At 37.2% G+C, this 24,659-nt stretch overlaps 1 protein-coding gene across 1 annotated transcript; it reads right to left on the bottom strand.

Moving 5' to 3' along the window:
- Positions 1-6,700: 6,700 nt before the first annotated feature.
- LOC306851888 (nebulin-related-anchoring protein-like) lies at positions 6,701-23,539 on the bottom strand. The gene is made up of 42 exons (XM_079388377.1): positions 23,324-23,539; positions 23,021-23,115; positions 22,764-22,851; positions 21,427-21,531; positions 21,227-21,331; positions 21,002-21,106; positions 20,188-20,295; positions 20,008-20,112; positions 19,817-19,924; positions 19,627-19,734; positions 19,435-19,542; positions 18,230-18,334; positions 18,009-18,116; positions 17,587-17,700; positions 17,308-17,406; positions 17,105-17,209; positions 16,888-16,995; positions 16,687-16,794; positions 16,367-16,564; positions 16,163-16,267; positions 15,889-15,987; positions 15,704-15,808; positions 15,489-15,596; positions 15,067-15,378; positions 14,846-14,950; positions 13,954-14,052; positions 13,711-13,815; positions 13,491-13,598; positions 13,297-13,410; positions 12,995-13,192; positions 12,786-12,890; positions 12,118-12,216; positions 11,925-12,029; positions 11,644-11,751; positions 11,159-11,470; positions 10,945-11,049; positions 10,387-10,485; positions 10,202-10,306; positions 9,514-9,621; positions 9,096-9,407; positions 8,697-8,849; positions 6,701-7,671 (listed from the first exon to the last, which is right to left on the bottom strand). The coding sequence occupies exons 1-42, from the start codon at positions 23,393-23,395 to the stop codon at positions 7,324-7,326; spliced, it is 5,469 nt and encodes a 1,822-aa protein (XP_079244503.1). The 5' UTR covers positions 23,396-23,539; the 3' UTR covers positions 6,701-7,323.
- Between the last annotated feature and the right edge of the window lie 1,120 nt (positions 23,540-24,659).

Here is a 24,659-nt window from a genome sequence, read left to right as displayed (position 1 = left end):
TCTCGGTATCATTAATGAATAAAACAGAGACCGCAGCTCAGAAGAATGAAGAATCGTTACAGCTAAACTGAGCTGAATTCACAGAAACACAAATCCCTTGACTGATAGAATGCATAGAAATCAAACACGCATTGCATGACATATGCCTACACATGCTAAACAGATACCTTTGTCATACTGCATACTTTTATGCTGCTCCAGAAGAACATTTGTAATTCAAATTACTAAATTATCATGTGAAGCATTGTAAGACAATCCATCAAGCGCGATCAGCAGTATTTGCAGAACCACTGCTTCGGGATATTTTTAAGTCTGTTCCATGACCCTCTGTCAGTCTTCTATATCTGCCTCAGTTAGACTACATGAAGTTGCCTGATCTATCCACAGTCTATCTGGAAATAATCAGACTGAGGAAAACAACACTCTCATATAGAACATCAAGCCATCCTTAAATGGCTACAGGCAAACAGGGAAAAACAGGAAATATCATGATTTGAGACTTCTCAGATCAGATTTCCTGTTTGAGTACTGCAACGTGGGCAGTCCTGCAGTAACATATAGCTGCCTCGTGGTGCCAATTTATGGTGTGCAGTCTTTGGGGAAAATATGAGGGGGCTGTCAAAACACTTGAAAGCTTGTAAAAGGTCAAATGCCATTAGTGCTTTCATCCAATAGGAAAAAACCTTCAGATTTAATCAAAGGGTTAAGGCTGTAAAAGTAGCGCGTTGTCTGTAATAATTTACATTATTGCAGTTTATGCATGCGGTATTTCTTCTAGCTTTATTGTTTTTTGCTCACTAGACCACACAAATAATCTGGTCCTACCATTTAAAATTCACTTTCTAAATATACGCGAGATAAACATATGTCTGTGTTTAAAGAAGAACTCATCAGAATAACCCCTTATTGAAAGCGAGGGTGAGCTGGCTAATTGGCATTTTGAAGTTGTGTGTAATAGTAGGGTGAGTTTGGGGCACTGACCACAGCTCTGTTTCAGAGGTACTAATCATAAACTAAGACTGAAGGGGAAAAGTAGAGCACTTTTATTAGCTGTAATAAAATATTTTTCAAACAAATAGCCAAGAGCCACTTTTTCAGCCAAAGGTGTATCAGTTTCATAAGCAAACACGTCGAAACCAATTTTGTCCTCAGAACATTTCGATTAACAGATACTGCAACTTTCATGATACTGCAAAATATGCGCTTAGCATAACATGGTTGATATGTCAAATGTCTATCAAACTGACACGTAAAATGAGCATTTAAACAAATACAAAGGGTTTTGTTCCATTTGAGATGTCTTGATAACATTATGTGCTTGATGTTAAATCATGTTGTCGCTAGCACAGTCCAAATATGAGCATGTTTTGGAGCCTCTTTAAAAAGCACTTGAATTTATCAAAGACACGTGGGGAACACTGTGAGGTATAAAAGATTATGAGATGAGTGAATTGATGCAGTGTGTTCTAAGGTCCTGCTTTTAGGTAATGTGAGTTCAGCTAAGGATGCCGTGTCAGGCTAATGAATATCATTCAGTCGTCTGACAGAGGCTACCGTCCAAGGTGATTCTGCCGAGGAAACATGCAAGGTAGCATGATGTTTCAAATATACTGCCAGTTTTGAAAGAATGCGCTGACACTGCAGTCCAAACCTAAAATCATTTTCCAGTACCATCTGTAGAGAGAGGCCTTCTTCTCTGTAAATGTTTTCCTTTTCATCTCCTCTGGCTCCAGAGCTTATCCCAGGGTTGCGAGTACTAGCACCCAAACAGTCATACATTGTGGTTTACATTCATTTATGCTGTTCTTTTGGCTACTTTCCTGTTCCAGTCTGAATAGACGGTATGTCAGTTTGTAATGTTTTATTTAACATGCATTTTAAACTGATACATTTGTTTTGTTCACCGCAATTACGGTAAATATGGAAACATAATTAATTCTATCTTGCACAGGGAAAATATTTTCCAGTTTAGATAAATTTGTCCAGGAAAATAGATGACTTCTACAGATGGAATTCTGAATTGCTCCTTAAATTTTGTGTTAGAACAAAAAGAAAGCGTTCATGACAGAAAAGATGTCTGAATATTTTGGAGATGTCTGAAACACTAAACATGAATGTATAGACTAGATAAGGTGCTCTGCATAACAAATCATCTGGTTAGATGAGTTCATATTCCATGTATGTATTTGTGAGCTAATCATTTTAATAAGGATACAAATTATGGCCATTTTTTTACCTCAAACTCTTCACTTCGTGAATTTACAGCAGAGGTCTGTTTTACTGCACTGTGAGGAGATCGTAAAATCTAGCCGTTTAACAAAGGTTATGTCAAAAGCTCTCTAGCAAAGTAATTTGGCAAATAATATGCTGGTTTTTAAATTGCCTGGTTAATTATTTGGTCATAAAACAAAGTATGTTCTCAATGAGATCAATTGGAAGCATGACTTTGATTACTCAAAATGTACAAAATACAATTCTTGGACACGTTTTTGTCAAAATAACCCATAAGCCAAGATCACATTAGCTAAAGCTTAGGTAAATTGCAGCCATGTCCTTTTAATATAAATAACCGTTATTACACGGCTCTCTGTAATACTTGTGTCCCGAATCTGGTCTATGAACTTCCGTTTACTCACCACCACAGGTCACTCCTCCATCGCATTGACCTTCACACCACACAGACTGTTACATTTTACCCTGGACTGCATTTCCCATCATTCATTGCACTAAGTACACACACAGCTGTCTCAATCACACACCTGAGAACCGTCTCACAATCACACACCCTTTATAAACCATGGACTTCTTTTCACAGATCACCGTGTATTGTTCTGCGTATAGCACTCACCTAGTGTTAGCTGCCTTACTGAGCCATTCTGTGGTTTCTGTTCAGTTCCTGTATTGTTCTGCATTTATTACTCTCCTAGTTTTAGCTGCGATATGGAACCTGTTTCTTGTTTTCTAGTCTGTGTTTCCTGGATTTACCCTTGTCTCGCCATTTGGGCTCTGTACCTTATCTGGACTATCGCTCATGTTCCTGGATTAGCCCTGTTGTCAAACCCTCTGGATTATGTTCGCCGATCAAAGACCCACGCTTGCCCTTTGGATTATTCTTGTATCTCGTCTGTGCCATACCTGTTTGCCGATGTTTTGAGTTGACCCTGCTTGTGTTTTTTGACCACGTCTTTGTTTAATAAAGCTTGCAAATGGATCCGCACGTCTCGTTCACTCCGTTACAACTTGATTCCGATTGGCCATTTACGCAATCCAGCTCTCTGATATTTCCTTTTAAACTGCAGCCCCATTTTGTGAAGTTTTGGGAAAATTGCACGTTGTAGTGGACTACTTTTTTCTTAGTAGAGGCTTTAATAAACAAATCAATATTTCATGTCAATGCATTAAACTTATTTGGTGTTTAGTCATGTAATAAGCAGGAAAATGTACAGTCAGCATGTCATTATCGCAAAATAAACCCCCTCAGTTCATTATCCCCTACTTAATTAATGTTTGCTGGTGAAGTTATACGTGACTTTATGTAGACCCTTGTACACAGCATTGAACACAGTATGGAAAAACTTACCAGTTTGGGATATCTGTTTTCCGCAGCATTCTCTGCCAAGCCTAATGCTTCTTATTACCTCATGAGAGAATGCAATTCACCAAACCAAGCTATAACTGGACCCCAGGGGGACTCGTAGATTTATTGAAGAAAGGCCTGGTTTTTGAGCCAAGAGAAATATCTCTGCAATTAGGTTCCATTTTTTGGGGATTTTGGGAAGTGACCCCAGTAGGCAATGTGGTGGGAATGAGTGGGATTACCTTGGATTGGTGCAACTTCAATGCACCTCCTGCTTTGCAAGAAGTATAGTCTCTTTAATAGAGCAGCATTAACCAAAGATGAAGTTTATCAGCAAGTTTGCAGTGAAAAATGGCCGATAACTGATAACACTCATGTGACTTGTTTGGTTTTATGGCTCCATGATGCCTGTTTCCCTCTTTGCAGGATTCCACAGTGGTTCTGTGAACCTGCATGTCACAAACAGGGAGATTGGGCATTGCGGTGAGGCAGGAGCGAAAACAGGCAGCCTTCAAATTAGCTTTAAATGTCATGTCATGGAACCATGATGAAAAAGTGAAGTATTTTACACGTTTTATTTATGCACATGATTAACGGCCATTACAAAGGTTGGTTTTCCAATGGAACCGTGTCCAGTAAAAACTCATAAGAAAACCTCACTCTGTTGGGAATCCCAGAGGCCTGTCATAGCAACCGTTCTCGTGCATCCTGTTCTCATTTTCACACTTAGGTCACCCTGCCCTGGCACCCAGAGGCAAATCCCTGGCTCTTCCGTGCTTTTATTTATTCTAACCCTCTTGCCAAAGACCACAGAAAAAAAAATAGAGAGAAAGAGTGATAGAAGAAACGGGAGATCTGTAATGTATTACACATGGCACAATAAAGAAGAGCCAAGCTTGTAAACAGACAAAAGGAAGCACTGGTGGATCAAGTATATAAGTTTAGTTACAACACTTTGTGGTCCTTGACATCTCCCATGACAGTAAATGAGTGGTTTTGACAATGCTTTTGCCATTTTACAGCACCAGAATTATTTAGCATAGAGAACCCATTGACTTCCGTAGTATTTTTTTTTTCCCATACTATGGAAGTCAATGGCTACCAGTGATTGTTTGGATACAAACATTCTTCAAAATATCTCCTTTTTTGTTCAACAGAAGAAACAAACTCATACAGGTTTGGAACAGTGTGGTGAGGTTTGGAACGACATGAGGGTGAGTAAACAGAACTAGTTCAATTCACTGAAATATTGTAGAATTTGACTGGATAAACAAAAGATGGGAAGCGTTTTTCCTCTGTTATTAATGTCTGTTTATTTTGTTAGCCTAACTATGCATGGCTAGCACCCCACAACCCTATCAGAACAGATCTGTGACCCATTTTTGGGTCGCGACCCATTAGTCTTGAAGCCCTTCTGTAAATATCACTGGTGTTGCATTACGGCAGCGAGCATGTGTTCATTTTTCCATCTACGGATCTAATTCTGACAGTTTGTGCTGCAGCACAGAAGACTCAGGAATTTCCTTATTTTCCATGTGGAAAGGCCGACTCATGAAAGCCAATACTCCAGTGGAATACAACTCATTAAGTCGGGCTTTCTTTATACAAGCCATGTGGCACTCTTTAAACAGACAAGGTTCACATCAAACTGGACAGAACTGACCGGCCACCATGTCACGTTTTATGTGTGTCTGCTAGTGCCACACTCACTGGCTTTAGCAAATGCACAGTGTCCAGTATTTTCTTTTCAAAATGAGCTTAAAGGTATACTCAAAATTTACAACATGTGTAAACTATACTCAAAGTTCAATGTTTCCTAAGATCTTTGGAACATTAATGTTCTTTGCAAAAGCAAACTAACAACAGAGCCAAGTGGTTGCACTGGTTATGTTATGAATTTAGCATTTGATCTCCATCACGAACAATCATAAAACTTCTGTTTAAACTTAATCAGATCAAGGTTTTCATTTCAGAGGAACACCAGATACATCAGTGCACATTTGCCTTTTTAAACTGTTCAAGGTAATGCCAACCTTTTTCAATCAGGTTTGCATTAGCAGAATTCAGTCCCGCTCTGTGTACTGGCTCATTCTAATCACACTTGGGCTTTTGTACAGTAGTAAGCAGCAAAAGCAAAACAAATTCACTTTGAAAGGCCCAGTGAGATCCATAAAGAAATTTGAGTGACAATGGGGCTTACGGGACTGAGGCTGGACATCAAATTGAACAAAGGACAAAAATTATGCCTGCACAAACATACAGACAATTTTATTGCCACTTTGACCACAACCCCACTGACTCATAGGCCATTTTTGTCTTTATAGGAAAAATGGTCACATTACTCAAAGTTTTGTCAGGCTCTACTCTTCCTCAGTAGTGAACTTTGACTGAAGGAATGGCTACTTTTACTGTCATTATACTTTTATGTGCATGCAAAATGTGCATTAATAGCAAAAAAGTATTATAATTAGTCATCCTGTGTGTTTATACTATCACCGCTCTTGAAGAATAACTGTTAGAAATGTAATCACTGTAATACAGCTTGAAGGTAAAATAAACATGCATCATGCATTAACCAGAAAACTCTTTTTATTCTATATGCTAATATGCAGTGGAAATAACGAGACCTATTTTTTTCTCTTGAAAAGGTTTTTCCACCTAGATTCCCGTAACCAATTCCAAAAGCCCAGAGCTCAGAACTTAGCAGTAAACTCGCATCAGCCTTCACAAGTGTCCCTATGGGCTGACCATCACCAGTTCCTTCACAACAGTTGTTCAGCACCTCTGCTTTAGGCATTATGGGTCAACACTTGCATTGGAAAATCAAGAAAATAAACATGATTTATTTCTTTAAACTGATTTTCATTATGTTCCAGCAATAGTGAGGCCCCACTGAGCAGTTCTTCCAAACTGCTGGAAGGAATACTGCTTTTTACATCTTTTACAGTCATCCATCCATCCATCCATCCATCTGTCTGTCTGTTTGTCTGTCTGTGTCTGTCTGTCTCTCTGTTTGTTTATTACCAAGTTTATTACAAGAAACTATTGACTTGACACAATAAAACTGTCTGTGACTGCCCTCTAGTGCTCAAGATCAGTGAGATGCGTTAGGGAAGATGTTTTATGAAGGACATAAAATAGCTTTTATTATAATATGTCATAATTCACACATTTACTTACAGTTCAGCTATTAAACTCTGCTAGCAGAGTTGCGGTTCTTTCTCACAAAGTGCAGCTTGATAGGCATACATTACATCCAGTAACTTCAATAAAACAATTTCAGAACCACCAGAGACAACTGTCAAATCCAACAAAAGGAAATGTTATAAATGTTATGAGACATTTTACAATTGATTCTTGCTTATCATATTTCCAGCAAATAAAAAGAAAAAATGTTCCATATCTACTGTAATAATAATAAAATAGCACGTCTTCAAAATCATGCTCATCCCTATTCTTTACATACTCTGTCCATACTTCTAGCTTTGTTTGATATCTTCTCATAACTATAACCACATTAATTCAACCATAATAAAATGAAAACCAAACATCCGTTACTGTCTGAACTTACTTTAACCATCTTCATGTTCACTTTTCACTTATAACCTTCTTCACATTCATTTTTCACATATGTCTTTCATGTAAATATCCTTCATTCATGGATCAATCAAAAACACAGTCAAAGAACACCAGGATCTACATGATCATTAAATAAAAAAAAAGAAAAGGAAGACAGAAATGGCAGATTACATTGTTCCTGACTTTGCAGCAGCTTGATCTGTGATGGCCCGGTTTTCACTCATCTGTCTTGCGGTGGATTCATCAGCATGAGACTGGCTCATAATGGATTGTTTCTTGGTGGACTGGTTGGTGATAGACTGACTTGTGGTTGAGTGGGAAGCAACAGACTGTGACGTGATGGATTTTGTGGTCTTGGCCTGCTTGAATGCGGTGTGAATTGTCTTCTTCCTCTTGACGTGGAGGATCTCCATAGCATCAGGATTGACTCCTGGCTGCTGGAACTCCTTTGTGGTCTCCGTCTGCTCGGTGGTGGATTGCTCTTGGTCCTGGAACTCCTGCTGTCTCTGGAGCATCTGAAACAGAATAAAAATATGAAATGCATTATGGGGAGAGAAACTATAGGCAATTTGGTAATGTGGTAACAATGTAAAAATGTCAAAAGTATGACAGTTGCTCTGTTCCAAAACCTAGGGTACTGCATACTGAGGCAGCATTTGAAGGCACACTCCTGACTTGAAGGCTATAGCCAACTTAATATGCCTTATACGATACCTTGTTTTAGCCAAATTCTGGAGCAACATGGCATTTTCTTAAAGGAAAAGGCAATCAAATAAAACACTGACAAGCTCAGTGAAAAAAAAAAAAAAAAATGAGGATGATTAATGAGGTAAGAGAAATTACATTTAAAATTAAACTTTTAAAGTTGGTGTGGAATGTTGTTCAACCTAAATAGTAATGTTAAAAAAGAAAGAAAAATTACAAACACATAACACAATTACTAAAAATATTCAACTCAAAATATATAAAACTATAGTTTTTACTATAAAATTATAGTATATAAATAATAGTAAAATAACACTGGTTATAGATCGTATTGTGATCAACTAATCCATGTATGTTTAATTTTTTAACCATTTTTACCTCTAAATTAAAATGTTATAATTAGACTTACACTCTGATGTACATCATAACATGGAAAAAAAGATCAGTCGGTAATCAGTTGGTACATTTCATTGCAAATTAAAATTTCATTCAATACTAAAAGTATCAATAAAAATGTGTTCAGTTTAATTAAATGTAATATACAGTATATCTAATATGTTATTTATTTTTATGATTATTATTAATAGAGTATTGTGCTGTTAGTTTAGCTACATACCAACACCAAACTCTACTGAAATCTGTTGTGAGTCACATCAACAGCGCTGTTTGTGTAACTTGTGGAGTTGCTGCCTAAGTAGAGCATTCCAACCCGCTCACTTATGTTCCATGATGGTTAGTTTGCTTTCGGTATGTTAACAAGGTTATGGAACAGAGCAAATAAGTCGTATTTACATATAGCTAATGTATAAGACTGTGATGCAGAGATGTGTCTCACCATTAGCTGCTGATACTTGGCAATAGCCTCGTCAGTGGTTACTCCTTCAGCAAGGCCCAGTTCTGCTGCACGGCGGGCCATTTCTGCCTTAAAAGAGCCTGGTGGGGTCCAGCCCACACCTTTAATCCAGTTCAAATCGGATTTGTAGTTCACCTGCAACCACAGAGGTCAAGACCATTAAACCATGCTACATGAGGAAAACAATAAGTAACAACAAGCAAACAATTCCTTTTTTGGGTGCATGTCACCAAGTGCCACCAAGTCACTGCAATATCATATTTTCACATGCAAATGGCAAAGTATTTGCCACTCATTTGCCATTCATCAGAGACATTAGCATACAACGCTATCATTACAGTTCATCATAAATCGTTGAATAGTCCCAAAAGCAGTTCTCACATCGCTCTGCAGCTGGTAGGCTTGTTTAGCATGTTTGACATTGAGCTGATTAGAATCACAGGTGTAGTCATGAAAACGTTGGCGATAGTTGAGGTTGCTGAGCTGAGCCTGGCTCTTCTTAGCATGTAGGAACTCAGGCTGGTCGCCATGGATCTTAAACTGAGAGCGTGTCTCCTGGGACTGCTTCTTGTACTCGTTGTTGCTCTGGAGCTTCCCTACAGCCAGTGAGTGTCTGATCTTGGGGTCATCCTCAACGCTAAGGAGGCCCACCTGCTGGCCTTTCCCTTTGACAAATTCCTCCTTGTAGCGGAACTGAGAAGAAACGGTACAACATATATTAAATTACAATTCTAAAGCTGGGTTTTATTTAAGAAAATAGTTCACAGTTTGCCAATTAAATATTTTGATTTTGACTTACATCACTAGCAATTTCTCTAGAGGCCTTGGCAGTCTGGAAGGGAATGGCGTCTAACCTGAGGTCGTAACCTGCAGACTTTACCTGCTCACCTGATTTTTTATACACTTTCTGCAAAATGAAAGTAAAAAAGGGACATAGACAATGTTTAAGGATGTACACTACCATTCAAAAGTTTGGAATCTTGAATGGTTTTTCTATGTTTTTGAAAGAAGTCTCTTAAAAATGTTATAAACCTATTTTCTATTTTAATATATTTATAAATGTAATTTATTGCCAAATCTTGGCAAATTCTCAGAAGCCATTTCTCCAGTCTTCAGTGCCACGTGATCCTTCAAAAAGCAGTCTAATATGCTGAGTTAGTCCTCAAATGCTCAAGAAACATTTATTATCATCAATGTTGAAAACAAGTTTTTACTTCATAATATTTTGTTTTGGATTTCTGAAGAATCATGTGACAGGAGTAATAGCTTCTGAAAATTCAGCTTTGCAATCACAAAAAAAAATCATATTTTAAAATATATTAAAATAGAAAACAGTTATTTTAAATTGTAAGAATATTTCACAATATTACTGTTTTTATTTATTTTTATCAAATAAATTTAGCCATTATAAGTAAAGGCTTTATAAGAGACTTCTTTCAGAAACATTAAATACATCTTGCAAGAGTACCAATCGACAGCTGGCTTACATCACTAATTTGCTGAGCGTTGATCTTTGCTCTGATGAAGTCAGGATGATCAGAATGTAATGTGTACTTGTGCATAGAGTCAGAGTCTCCAGATTTATACATTCTCTGAAACAGGATAAATCTTTTGTTATTCACTCACCCAAAACAGCCACCGGCAACACATAAGAATGCTGAATGGAGTTTACCTCACTACACTGCATGTAGCTGTTCTTTGCGTGGATAATATCAGGTGAATCAGCAATTTGAGTGAACTTCAGACTGTCAGGATGTTGACGATACTTCTTCTACAGAAGGTAACGGTGAAGAAAAGCATTCGTTATTAACCATGGTTTTATGTGGTATAATTTTATTACAGCATGCTAGAAAAATTACGACTATAAACATGAGTTTTACTAATTACTAATATGAGTGAAACATGGTATTCAAAAAGAAAAAAGTATGTTATCAATTGGTAATTACTTGGAGTGTAAAAAATAGGCATTCCATGCCAGAATGGATCCAGATCTAAAATAGCTAAATAGCAATTCTGCTTTTTGTTAACATTATCCAAAAGCTTGTGTGTTGTCTAGCCTAACTGATGTCAGCATAAAAGTGAAGTTGGTTGATTTTTGGTTATAGAGGCCTTTTTACATTTCAGAATAATGTGCATGGATGAATCATTCACAATAAGACCATGAGCTTGCATTAACAAGGTAAACAGACTCAATTTTGATTTCATGTTAAATTTACAGTAAGTGACTTACATCACTAATGAGCTCTCCAGCTTTCTTTGCAGACTCCAGCTGGGGCGCACCTATTGAGTCCCAGGCCACTCCCTTCATGAAGTTCAGATCTGATTTGTATACATTCTTTGAAAGATAAAGAAGACAAGATTATAGTGTTTGCCTTGTCACTCTTCTATGAAACCAAAACTCAAGATTAAGATCAACCTTGTTCATCTTTTATTATTTTTCTCACCTGGCTCTGCAGGTCATATGCCTTTTTGGCCCACTGCACCTTTATATCATCAGGTAGGACTGTGTAAGAGTGTATTTGAGTCTTGTAATCCTGGTCGCTGGCTAAAGCCTGGGCTTTCTTGGCATGAACCAGGTTCATCATGTCTAGAGGCAGCTGGTACTGGCCACTAACAGATGCAGCCTCTTTACGATAATGCTGGTCACTCTGCAGGCGTCCCATCTCTAAGCAGTGCATTAAATGCGAGTCTTCAAGAACACTGCGAGCTCCGATGTGCTTGCCTTTCTCCAACACATGGTTGTGCTTGTACTGGACCTACCAGGGCAAAGGAGGTGAACATGTGAACTGGATGTTAGTGCACATGCAGAAACTGTTGGTCACCACAAAGTTAGCAGCATGATTGCTTATGTATATTAATGCATGAGTTTATCACAGCAGTTTTTGACCATAGATGTTTATGTGTGTAAATTTAGAGAGGGTATTTTTACATCACTAGCAATGCTGGTGGAGGCTTTGGCAGCCTGGAAGGGGATATCCTTCATGGTGAGTTTATAACCCTGAGCTCTGAGCGTATGCCATGACTCCTTGTATTTAACCTGAAACAAAACAGAAAATGTTCAAACTTTTTTTCTCTAGCGTCTTGCATGCAGGTTCAGTTTAACAGATTCAGAATATCTGTGAAATGAGCTATCAAGTTTAAAATAGGGGATTTTTTTAGGATGTAGCAATATCTATAAACACTAAAATAGACTTGGAAGGCTCATCTTACATCACTGAAGTTAGCAGCGTTAATCTTGGCCTGGGTGATTTCAGGTCTCTCTGCAGTAATGGTGTAGTTGTGCCTGAAGTTCTCTCCCTTTTCTTTGTACAAGCGCTAAATAGCATCAGACCACAAGACATTATAATCCCTGTTTTGATGGAAATCACAAAACACAGAAACAATATTGGGAATGTTCTCCTACCTCATTAGTGATCTTGTTACTGGTTTTAGCATGCACCATATCTGGAGAATCCGTGACGGATGTGTGTTTGAATGAGTAGGGCTGCTGGCGATACTTTTTCTGTCAGGCAAAAGAAACATATAGTATAATAAATACATATATGAAGCAAATTTAAAATACACAATAACATTCAAAATTTTGGAGTCTGTAAGTCTTTTATGCTCACCAAGCCTGCATTTATTTTATCAAAAGTACTAAACCTGGAATATTGTGAAATACTATTGCAATTTAAAATAACTGTTTTCTATTTTAATATTTTGAAACGTAATTTATTCTTGTGATGGCAAAGCTGAAATTTCAGCAGCCATTACTCAGTGTCACATGATCCTTCAGAAATAATTTGCATATGCTGCTGGTGCTTAAGAAACATTTCTTATTATTATCAATGTTAAAGTAATTCAATAATCAAGTAGTTGTCCTATTTGATATTTTTGTGAAAGCCTTGATACATTTTCTTTCAGTATTCTCTGACTAATAGAAAGAACAGCATTTATTTGAAATAGAAATGTTTTGTAACAATGTAAAAGTCTTTACTCTCATTTATTTAACGAACTTAACGAACCCAAACTTTTGAACTGTAATTCAGATGAAAATGCTAGATCAATGTGTTAATATTTAGACATTCATACCTCGCTAATTAGATCCGTGGCCCGTTTGGATCCCTCAATCTGTAGGGCACCAGTGGCAATCCAGGCCGCACCACGAAGGTAGTTCAGATCAGAGCGGTAGATTTTCTGTTGCATAAATAAAATATGTTCAAGAGAATTCAACTTTCAAGAGGCATTCTGTGAACAATGAGTATTAGTAATATTAGTGCAAGTATTGAATAATCCATTACCTCACTCTGTAGTTCATATGCTCTCTTGGCAGCCTGCACTTTGAGGTCATCAGGTAGGGTTGTATACTTGTGCAATGTAAGCCTATAGTCTTGATCGCTGACCAGAGACTGAGCCTTCTTAGCATGGAGCACATCCAACATATCCATTGGTAGATGGAACTGAGAGTGCGCCTTAGAAGAGTCCTTTTTGTATTTGAGCTAAGGAAATAGAAAGCTGATCAATCACTTGAGCATGACCTCTCAAACTCATATTTGTGGTACTCCAAATGCTGTAGCATTACTCAGTCTTCTGAAATACTCACATTACTCTGTATATCTGTGGCATGAACAGAGTGAGCAATGTTTATGTCATCCTGTAGTCCCTTTAGCCCAATCATCTTTCCTTTTGTCTTCTCAAACTGTGCCTTGTATTTTTGCTGGAGGCAAACATTTATACAGATAAACAGACAGATAACCAAAATAAACTTAGTTCATCTATAGGGTAGAAAATACTCACATTACTAAGGATTTCTGTAGAAGATTTGGCTGCTTGGAATGGAATAGCATCCAAGCGCAACTTGTAGCCACCATCTCTGATCTTTCTCCAGGACTCTTTGTAATGTGTCTGTATAGAAAATAATTATACTTTTAGCAGTTTAATGTGGAAATTCAATTGTTTGTGCATGTGTTAAATAGTTTCTGAAACAGGAACAGCAGTGTTTGTAATGGATTCTCACCTCACTGATGTTCATGGCATTGATTTTAGCCTGCACATGCTCTGGAATATTTCCAGTCAGTGTGTACTTGTGCATTTCATTCTCCCCTTTCTCTCTGTATAATCTCTGTCAACATGAAGATACCTCACATGTTCACAGTCACACACATCTCTTTTACCAGTTGTTCCCAAATTCAATGCATAGATTCATAGAAATCTTTATTATATTATTAATAATTCATGCATGTATCAAATAAAGACGTACATCAAGAACCAGTTTGCTGCTGATTTTGGCCTGGACCATCTCTGGTGTATCCTCCACGCTGGTAAACTTCAGAGCACTTACATCCTGTCTGTATTTTTTCTGGAACAAACACAACACATGGCAAAGATTTATATCAGCTGTCAGTGCTGGGAGATGTAGTGTGTTTTGAATTTACAGAAGTATCTCTTGGGTGTATGGCCCCCAAGGTTTTTCATTTCAAGGATGATATGGTTCAATCATTTCACAATACCTTTAAACAGATGCGTAATTGGAAATGCTAACCTCAGGCATCTGCTTCTATATTTTAGCTGAGTTTAACATCTCTACTCAAAGTGAAGTGTATCTAATAATAGTCATGGCTTCTATTCTAAAAGCAGCACTCGATGTCATAAAGTGTCTCTGTTGTAATTCTTAAAAAATTTAAAACACTCTGTTTATCTCCAAGTTTGCATTTATACAAAAAAACTATTTAGTAAATTAGTATATTAAATAACAAAACTTATGCTTATATTCTTTTAGCCAGGAATGTCAGATTTCTGAAGGCATAATAACCTAAAAATTATTATTAGTTGAAAATGTAATTAAAAAAAATGTTTTCTGATGTTTGCTGAGACAAGGGTTCTTAAAAAACTATAAAAGGTACTGATGAATTGAGGAAATAGTTCTTTCCTATTCCTTCCCCTGCTTAATATAACCTACCACTTCAGCTATTTGCTATGCAAGCATTACATAACTGCTCTTCTAGTGGTTAAGTATGCATTTCATTTTTAGAGGGTCCTGCTGATGACCTAGAAATCTGGTGACTGCTCAAGTTAGTTGATTTTAGAACTTATTAGATGAAAAACTATGACATTAAGTGTGTATGGTTGGTCATGTTCAGGTCGATCTGTACCTCACTGGCTAAATCTGTAGCTTTTCTGGCCTGCTGTACATCAAGGGATCCAGTGGTTTCCCATCCCACCCCTTTCATCCAGTTCAGGTCAGAGCGATACTTTTTCTGTGAAGAAAACAACATTTTGATGCATAATTCCAAACAGTATGCATGTTGTATGCAGCATGCATTTGTGCCTGTTTTGGCTTTACAAGTCATTAAACTGAATGCTGGACTCTTACATCACTATGTAGACCATAGGCTTTCTTGGCCCATTCCACCTTCATATCAGTGGGCAAGATGGTGTACTCGTGTAAGAAGGTTTTGTAGTTTGTCTCAGTGGCCAGTTCCTGGGCTTTCTTGGCATGGGCGAGGTCCATCATATCGAGTGAGGCACTGTATTTGGTCTTGGTATCCTCATACTCTTTCTTGTAATTGAGGTCACTCTGAAGTTTGGTAGCCTTGGCTGAATGGGCCATCTGAGAATCATCTGACACAGTCTTCACGCCAATCATCTTCCCTTTTGTCATCTCATATTCTTGCTTGTACTTCACCTAAATATATGGAATATCAGGAAATTTACATTAGATTATTAGTCACAATACCTGAGCTTCCAGTGTCTATTTGTGATTCATGTGCATCAGTAGGGTGTTTGGTCACTCACATCACTGGCGAGATCTCTTGTTGTTTTGGCGGCAAGAATTGAAACTGAGTCCAAGCCTAGTTCAAAACCCTTCTCCCTCTGCTCATCCCAACTACTCTTATATGTTTTCTGAAAATCACCAGTTTAATGTGTTTAAAACCAGGCAGTGGGTTGTTAGTTCATGTGTAGATTATTGGTGCAACATAAGCAACAGGTTCCAGTGATTCAGTTCATACCTCACTAAGAAGCTCTGCATTAGCTTTGGCTTGCTTGAAGAGAGGCTCATCTTTGCTTATAGTGTACTGGTGCATTGTCTGTTCAGTGTCCGCTTTGTATGCCAGCTGAGTACAAGAAAAGACCAATTAATCCCAGAAATATCCACAGAGGAGAGAAATATATAATCGGATGGATCATGTCTTACCCCACTCTGCAGCTCCTGGCTCTTCTTAGCATGTACGATGGAAGGAGTGTCTGCCACTTGTGTGAATTTCACACTGTCCACCTTCTGGCGGTACTTTTTCTGTATAGAGGTGGAAAAATGCACAGTTAGAGTAAACGTGTGAAGTTCAGCATTGTCTTCCTGGTGAGGACCAAATAAATCTTGGTGGTAAAGCTAGTTAAGAAGCCTATGAAAATGCTGGTGACCAGATATGCGAGTCTAATCAGTAGGGAATCCAAATTTTGTGATGACCAACCTCACTGAATAGTTCTCCTGCTTTCTTGGCTTGTTCTACATCCAGACAGCCATCAGCCTCCCATCCGACTCCTTTCATCCAGGTCAGGTCTGATCGGTACTGGTTCTAAAACAGCCAAATCAATATCCATATAGAATGCATAAATTACAGTATGTGTATCATTTTACTCTGGCCTTGCAAATAGACATGGTTTATTCTTCTTACGTCACTCTGCTGTTGGTAGGCTTTCTTAGCTTGCTGCACTTTCATGTCATCAGGCAGGACGGTATAATCGTGTAACTTCTTCCTGTAGTCCAAATCACTGGCCAGGGCCTGAGCCTTCTTAGCATGATTCAGATTCACCATGTCTAGAGGCAGGTGGCACTTGGATTGAGTCTCCTTAGAATCCTTTTTATAAGCGACCTATAGCAAAGAAATTTGATTGGATTATTTGTTTAGGCTGAAGAATCTGAGATTGCACACTCATATTAATGGGAATATATACTTTTGTTTAATTTAACCTGACTTTGGGTACTCAGGCTTACCTCACTGCTAAGCTTGGCAACCTGAAGGGAGTGCATTGTTTTGGAGTCACTCACGTCCATTCCAATGGCTTTGTCTTTGTTCTTTGCATATGCTTCCTTATACTTGATCTGTACAGCCCAATAAATCAAATTAACCCAAGGAAACAAATTTTAATGACGTTTACATTTTTAATTTAAACATTTCAACATTTTGATTCTTACATCACTAGCCAGGTCTCGAGAGGCTTTGGCAGCTTTGAATGTCAGTGTGTCCAGGCCGATATCACATGCTTTGGATTTGTTCTTCTCCCAGGTCTCTTTGTATTTGATCTGTGAACGTGCGGGGAGACAACACTTAACAACACAATCAACACCTGTGAACTATATATAAGGATGACAAACAATGTGGCAACGCTCTGGAATGTGAGTATAGGCTTACATCACTTGAAAGCTCTGCATTGGCTTTGGCCTTTTTAAGTTCTGGTGTATCTTGAGATAATGTGTACTGCGTCTTTGTCTTCTCATAGTTGGCTTTATAGTTCAGCTTGAATGAGAGGTTATACAGTATTTGAGGCTTATAAAATTAAATTCAATGCATTAAATTCACTTAAACACTCATTGACAAGGACAAATTATGCTTACATTGCTGAGCTGATGGGCATTGATTCTGGCTTGCACAATTTCAGGAGTGTCTGTAACCTGGCTGAATTTCAGCTTGTCGATATGCTGTCTGTAGTTTTTCTGTGTAGGGGAAATAAAAGACATCCATTTAGATTAGCCTGCATGTTTGCAAGCGTTCATTTATAAGGCTGAGGCAGCACTTTACCATCTGTCAGAATGGCACAGTTATTGATAGACAAGTTCTAAGCAGAATAGCCATGAAATGTAAGTTTATGGCCACAACAAAAATGATAGACTTACATCTTTGAGTGGCTCCAGTTTCTTCTGTGACTGATAGGATGGAGTGATGGTGGCTGGATAGTTGTACTCACTCTGAACATGCTTCTCCTGCTCATATTCTGATTTGTAGGCAATCTGAAATCAAATGGTATTAGAGAATATGTTAACACCCTATATATATATATATATATATATATATATATATATATATATATATATATATATATATATATATATATATAAAATTGATTAATGTATCTAAAATATTTTAATATTTACTTATTTACTACAACAGTTTCTTATTTAAAAATTGGACAATGCTCTGTAGTTTACTTTTTTATAATTCTATTGCAGTATGAATTTATACAAATTTAATGCAATTAAAGATGAGCAACAAAACCACATATGAGAGATAATGTGTTCAGAAAATGGCTTTGTCTTACATCACTGGCAAGCTTTCTGACGTTCATGGCATGCATGGTATTCTTATCGATGCCACCGCCCTCATAGTGCCCCTTCATGTGATTGGTGTAATTCTCCTTGTATTTATTCTGCAATCAAAAATGAATGAGCTTGCATATGACTGCACACAAGTGCCGAGCACAGCAACACCTTAAATATAGAATATGCTTCTTTGCAGTCAGATCACTGATGAGGCACTCACATCACTGGTATACTTGGCGATCTTTGACACATTCTTGAACTGTGGCGTCTCGCAGTAGTTGATGCTGTGGCCTTTGGCTTTCTCATGATCCTTCTTGTATTCAACCTGTATAACGGGAAGATATCTGTGTCATGTAGGCAATGAAGTTGTGGAAGTCTCTATCACTTGTGGTGAACTTCATGCACTGCATACAGAAAACCACATGCCCTTTTGACATTTGCTTCTAAATCAGGGTAGGATGAGGATGTGGTATTGTTTATGACATCATTAGGTATACACTGTGGCATGTGAGAGGTGAAAATAGAATGATGATGTGGCCCCTGGGTTTGTCTGTTGTCTTTGTTTATGTCTGTGGGTGGCTGGGCTCATGGGATGTAGAGAATGCAGGTGAGGAGACATTATGTCTGGCTGAGCCGCTGACAGATGTGTTCACTGATCCTCTCTTTCTTTTTTTGCACGTGTGCATCCCAAAATGCACTCAGTAAGCCAAGTTACAAATCTTCAGCTAATTAATCAATGCTGTTTCTAAATATGTTTAACAGGCAAAAGTGAATATGCCATCCATCTATTCTTCTGCACCTGACGTAAATCTCTCACCTCACTCACAAGCTTGTTGATTTTGTGTGCACACTTCAGAGTCAAGTTGTCATCAGTGTTTAGAGTGTGGTATGCAGAGGATCCCTTCATCTTGTTCAAATCCTTTTTATCTAATAATTATAATTTATTTTAATAAATTCAGTTAGCAAATATGCTATTAATAGTTTTATTTTTAGTTGATGGTAATAAGTCTGACAATGTTATTTCGTATCACTGAGATGCTATTGTAGTTTTTGGTAATATTTTGAATTACATTTTATTTTTATAGTTTCTGCTTCCGTGTTAATTTTTATTAAAATTGTTGTAATTTATTTTAGTGTTTTTGCCATTTTTATCAGTTTTTGTGGTCTAAATAAATGTATTTTTTATTAATTTTATTTCAATTTTAGTTATTTTAGTACATCAGGTTAAACTAAATGAAAGTGGAAATGTTGCCTTGTTAACAGTTATTGTATTTCAAGTAACAAAAATGTTTTTTTAGTTTAAGTTTTAGTCAAGTATAATATCCCTGAACCCTGACTGGGACAGAACTGGTGTAATTCCTACTGTGAAAATTAAATATCTAAAATGACAGACGACTTCAGCAATGATAATGCACTGATACTCACATCACTGGCTATATCATGGGCTTTCTTGGCCATCTGGTATCCAGGGGTAATCATAGCAGGGAAGCTGCCCTTGCCCTTTTGCTGTTCATATTCCTCAGTATAGGCATGCTAAAGGAATTAGAGACATGTGAGGATGTAACCACATAGGATGTAAAGCAAAGGCATTGAATGTGAAAAAGAACAGTGTGTCACCTGACTGAAGTGTTCTGCATTCTCTTTGGCCAAAGCAAACTCTGCAGAACCGGCATCAGTGCTGGCCTTGCCCTTAATCTCCTGCTCGTATTTCTGTTGATATTTCACCTGCACAAAAACAACACTAGATTACAATTGGCATGCACATGCAGCTGACATTCACAAGTAATTTACACATTTGGACACTTACTTTGCTGGCCATCTCGCCTGCTTTTTTAGCCACCTGGTATCCGGGAGTGAAGTGGGCAGGAAAACTGCCTTTGCCCCTCTGCTGTTCATAGTCCTCAGTGTAGACATACTGTTTTAATAGAAGGAGATGCCAAATTAAGAAATATGGATATTATTCGGCCACAAACTATTTTCAAGATTCTATTCACTTACATCACTGACAATCTTCCCTTGGTTTTTAGCTAGAAGCACATCAGGAGTATCCGTCACAGCGGTGTATTTTGACACTCGTTCTTCGTGCCCTTTTTTATACTCAACCTGAATAAAAAAAGCAAGGAATAATCAACTTTTTGAGAAGGAAACTGGACTTTTTGCAACCTAAACTTTACTTACATTGCTAGCCAGTGTATTGGCTTTCTTTGCCATTTCATATCCTGGCGTGATCATAGCTGGGAAACTGCCCTTTCCTTTAGACTGCTCATATTCTTCTGTGTATTTCACCTTTGAATCAACATATAACATCACAGATAAGAAACAAATTTGTGCAATGACTAATAACATAAACAGGCATAAGAGGAAGGCCTCCAGATGACTCTGTGACCATACGTCCTGACAGCCCTATAGCTGGGAATTTGTAATTGCCTAAAATGTTCGGGAATTGGCTTTTGTGTGCAAGCAATTGGTTGCTTGCACACTACTGGTCAAACTACTTTTCAGTCATTACTTTCAGCAAGGATGAAAACAATAGGAAAACAAAGCCAAAACCCGGACATTTTAGGCAATTTAGGAATCCCAGGCAGGACATGTCTGGGGAAAAAGAGAAGGTATGGCTTCCGTATTTAGCTTCAGTGGCCAATGTATGAAAATTGTAAGAAAATTAACCGCAAAATCTTGAGGAAGTGTCACACAACAGGACAAAGCGATATTGATACGTTCAGCCTTTACACTAAAGCTTATTACTATAATGTTATGTTTTAAATTAATATAATAAAATATTACATTTACTATACTTCATATATATAACTATACTATAATATAAAATAATTACTTGTGATCAACAGTTATTAAAAATTTGACAGAAAAATTTGCTACTACCACAGTTTTCTATGAAAGATTACAATACCACAAGAAGTATAAAGATTCTTGGCTTTTTAAAACCATGTATGTCATTTCATTTTGAAAGGTCACTTTGGAAATGTATCCTTACATCACTGGCCAATGAGACTCCAGTCTTGGCATGTAACATCTCAGGTGTGTCGGCTACAGAGGTAAACTGCGTCACACGTGCTTCATGTCCTCGTTTATATTCCACCTGCAGACCAAATTACCACTCTTTGTAATACATCATCATAATTTATCCAATTATAGGTGCAGCAAAAAAGCAAGAGCCTCATTTTTCATTTGCCCATTGAGCCTGAATCTGATAACTCACGTCACTAATGGTCTTCTGTGCATGGGTCACACGTACAATTTCCTGGCTGGTAACGCTGCCCGAGTAAAATGACTGTTGGCCCACAAATTCAGTTTGGTAACCTTGCTGCTTTTAGAAAGATTAAAAAATGGTCACATGTTAAAAAACAGCCCACAGCTAAACGTAATGGATTTCTGGTACTATTTCCTTTGGCTACTCACCTGACTGGCAAGCTGGCTGGCCTTACGAGCTTGCTCGATTTCTTTTGATCTCATGTCATAGTGGAAAGTGGACATGAAACGCTCCCCTTCTTCTCTATATTTATTCTAAAAACCAGAGAGATATAAGGAGAGAAATGTTAGCGTGCTTCCTATCAGCAAAATAAATGTGGTAATGATTGATTCTGAAATCCCCTTTCTGTAATTGAATGATGGAATATCACATACTGTAAAAAGTCATATTCAGAGACATGCAACATCAGTGATGCTAGTGAGTGCTGTTTTTCCACACTGTCTTTATGTAATTTTTCAGGAAAGAAATTAAATTATACATGTGAAATATAAGTATGGTGGTCTGCATTCTGTCAGTCTGCATGAAGGCCGCTCTAGAGCCCACTGACAGACAAGAACAGCTGGGATCCCACAGAGACAGATTCAGAGAAGGAGAGAGAGGGAAAGGGAGCAAGAAAGGAAGAGAGGTGCGGGCCATGCTCATGTGGTATAAATTTAAACAGTAAGTACATAAAGAAGGCCAGAGAAGAGTATCATGTCACACCACAGAAATAACTGGAGAGATGCAGTTCTCATTCCAAACCTGTAGAGTCACCGGGGCCCTTGAGCTCTCCTAAAAACAGACCTTTAACCCAGCTCATATAATATAGGGGGTATTACCAGCAAAACAACCCATGTTCAATTCTTTCAATACTTTTGATTGTAAATCAGTTAGAAATATATACCAGACAGTAAATACAGTGAGCACCACTAGTTTAGTAGCAGGCTGCCTAAAAAGTGGTACTGCACAGTTTCCTTGATTCTGGAAGTTTTTTTAAAGAAAAAATTCTGTATAATTTATTTATAAAAACGTTATTTTCTGCATACTTGTGTTTCAAATCAGTTTATGAGCTCTAAATATTTAAACAAAACACTTTTTAAAGTCTCCATGAGTAAACTAACAAGATAAATTAAACTCAGATCTTACTATACTATGTATTCATCTATTTAAAGTGGTGTAATGTACAGTCAGCTGGCCATTATCACAAAAAAGAGTCAATTTGAAGGAGTTTATTTTCCAGTAATGATCAGCTGACTGTACATTACGCCTTACTTAATATTCATTATATTCTATATGAAAACACCTCAGATTAACAGCATTACCTCAGAACTGCACACGTGTAAATACTACATCAAATAATGTTACAGAAAACCAAAATATTTTGACTTGAATTTTCATTCAATTATTGTTTTTCATAGCCTCATCTACAAAAAAAGACGTACTTAGTTCATTTACTATAGTACTTTGTCAGATGTACAGTAAGTCTGAGACGTAAACAAAACCTCACCTCACTGACTGCTTCAGATTGCTTCTTGGCATTGATATTGGCTGGGGTCTCATAAACACTTGTGAAAGTGTTGTTCTTTGGATTATGCCTATTAGATATAAGAGAAATAATTCAATATTTAACACATTAAACTGCGCAGAAAGATCAATTATGTCTTAAGTCATGAAGCAATGGAAAATAATGCTGATTTATTAAAACACAGAGCCTTAATTGTCACTAAAAATGATATTCAAGCAAAAAATGACTCCAAAACTTACACTTGGCAGTAGGGCCTTTTCTGATGGCTGACAAAATTATTGGCAGTCAGAACCATCTTACAGACCTCACAGTGGAAACATGCTTTGTGCCAATTCTGAAAGAGAAAAGAGACAAATACGTGAAGAGTGAGAAAATGAAAATCTACATTTGAAAAATTAAATTGCTTCTTCTGAAATCTGTCTTTATTACATCATAGAAAACATGGTTAGACTAAACCGAAAAATACATTGACGCTTTATGATTATCTATGTACTGTCATGTTAATATGTAAGATCTTTGAGACATATGCCGTAAAGACTTACCTGACCAATAAGATTGATCTTCTCCGCTGGGTACACAACAAACCCACACCTGGCACACTTTTGAACATTCATAGTTTTATCAAATTAAGCCAGCAACTCAAGAGAAAAATAAAAAGAACTTGTACAAATAGTCAGAACTGGAAAGCAAGGCGTCCCAGATGGTCCCTTGTCCCCGCTTGTGTCTCAGTCTCTGTCCTATGTTAAACTTAGATCTGTTCTCTGACTCAGACCCTGTCTAGTACATGTCAGTGGGTGCAGAGTTCCACCTCTCTTTAGCTGTTGCCGGTCAGGTGACTGGTTGACCAGCTGTCAGTTACTTGAAAGGGGAGAGAGATGTCACTGAATTGTGATCACGGTGTTGTTCACTTTGAGTACATTAGTCAGAGCCTTCAGAAGTGCTCTAAATAGGTGAATGCAGTCACGACTGGATCATTGCATTCGTTCTGAAATGCCTTACTTTCTAGTCTATGCGCTGTCATGACTTTCCGTCATTTTCTCAATTAAGATTTTATTGTTCATGCTGTTATATACTACAAGATGTTTAGATATGATCCAGTCATTCTCAAAATATGGTGACAATCATGTCCACTTACATTCAGTCATTAAAATTATTTTAAATGTAACAGAAATCCTGCATAAAAGGCATCCTTCTATAATTTTATGAAATAATATTAAATGTTTGAGTATGTATCATTTTACCTATTTCTTCACAATTATAGTTTTACATTTCGTTTTTAGTTTTTCCTATGTTATGCATTACTGCAAAGAAAAAACCAGTAAATAATTTAAATAAGTATTAAAATAACAAAACCATAATAGTAATGTTTGTTCTTTTATCTCGTCATTGGTGTTATCAATTTTAAAAAAAAATAGTATTCTGAAAATACAAAAACGCTCAAGGTCAAAGGTCAGAGGAAGAAGAAGCTGTTCAAATGGGCACATGGTTATTATTTTTCCATCACATTGGAAAAAAATGACTTAATTTACTTTTCAATTTAATGGCAATAATGTATTGCTAATAATATTTGTTTTAAAATGCATTTTATTCATGTTTTATGGGAATTTGCTGTATTTGTGAAATAAAATAAAATATAAAATAAAACTGTGAAGTTGTCCTGTATGAATATCCTATATCCTATAATAGTCCTATAAAATAATGTCAAGATGTTAAATATTACCCCCTGCTTTTATGGTAAAAAAAAAAAAAAAAAGAAGAAGCCAGTAACGTTATATAATTGTAACACAATATAACAGTAAAAATGATAACATATGCAAACATTGTTGTATTAATCAACAATGTACATAAACACAAATGCACATAATAATAATAACCAAA

This window comes from Barbus barbus, assembly GCF_936440315.1.
Source record: "Barbus barbus genome assembly, chromosome: 32".
In the NCBI taxonomy this organism is placed as follows: domain Eukaryota; kingdom Metazoa; phylum Chordata; class Actinopteri; order Cypriniformes; family Cyprinidae; genus Barbus; species Barbus barbus.
This window is presented reverse-complemented; position numbering and strand designations above follow the sequence as displayed.

Bases quoted from the DNA above. Each gene is read 5' to 3' on its own strand.
- LOC306851888 (XM_079388377.1), bottom strand. From the start codon at position 23,395: ATGAATGTTCAAAAGTGTGCCAGGTGTGGGTTTGTTGTGTACCCAGCG. The intron at 13,411-13,490 runs GTGAGTATTTTC...GTTTGCCTCCAG, and splicing joins CTACAGAAATCCTTAGTAAT to CAAAAATACAAGGCACAGTT. The intron at 12,217-12,785 runs GTATGAATGTCT...TTTGCCTGACAG, and splicing joins CCACGGATCTAATTAGCGAG to AAAAAGTATCGCCAGCAGCC.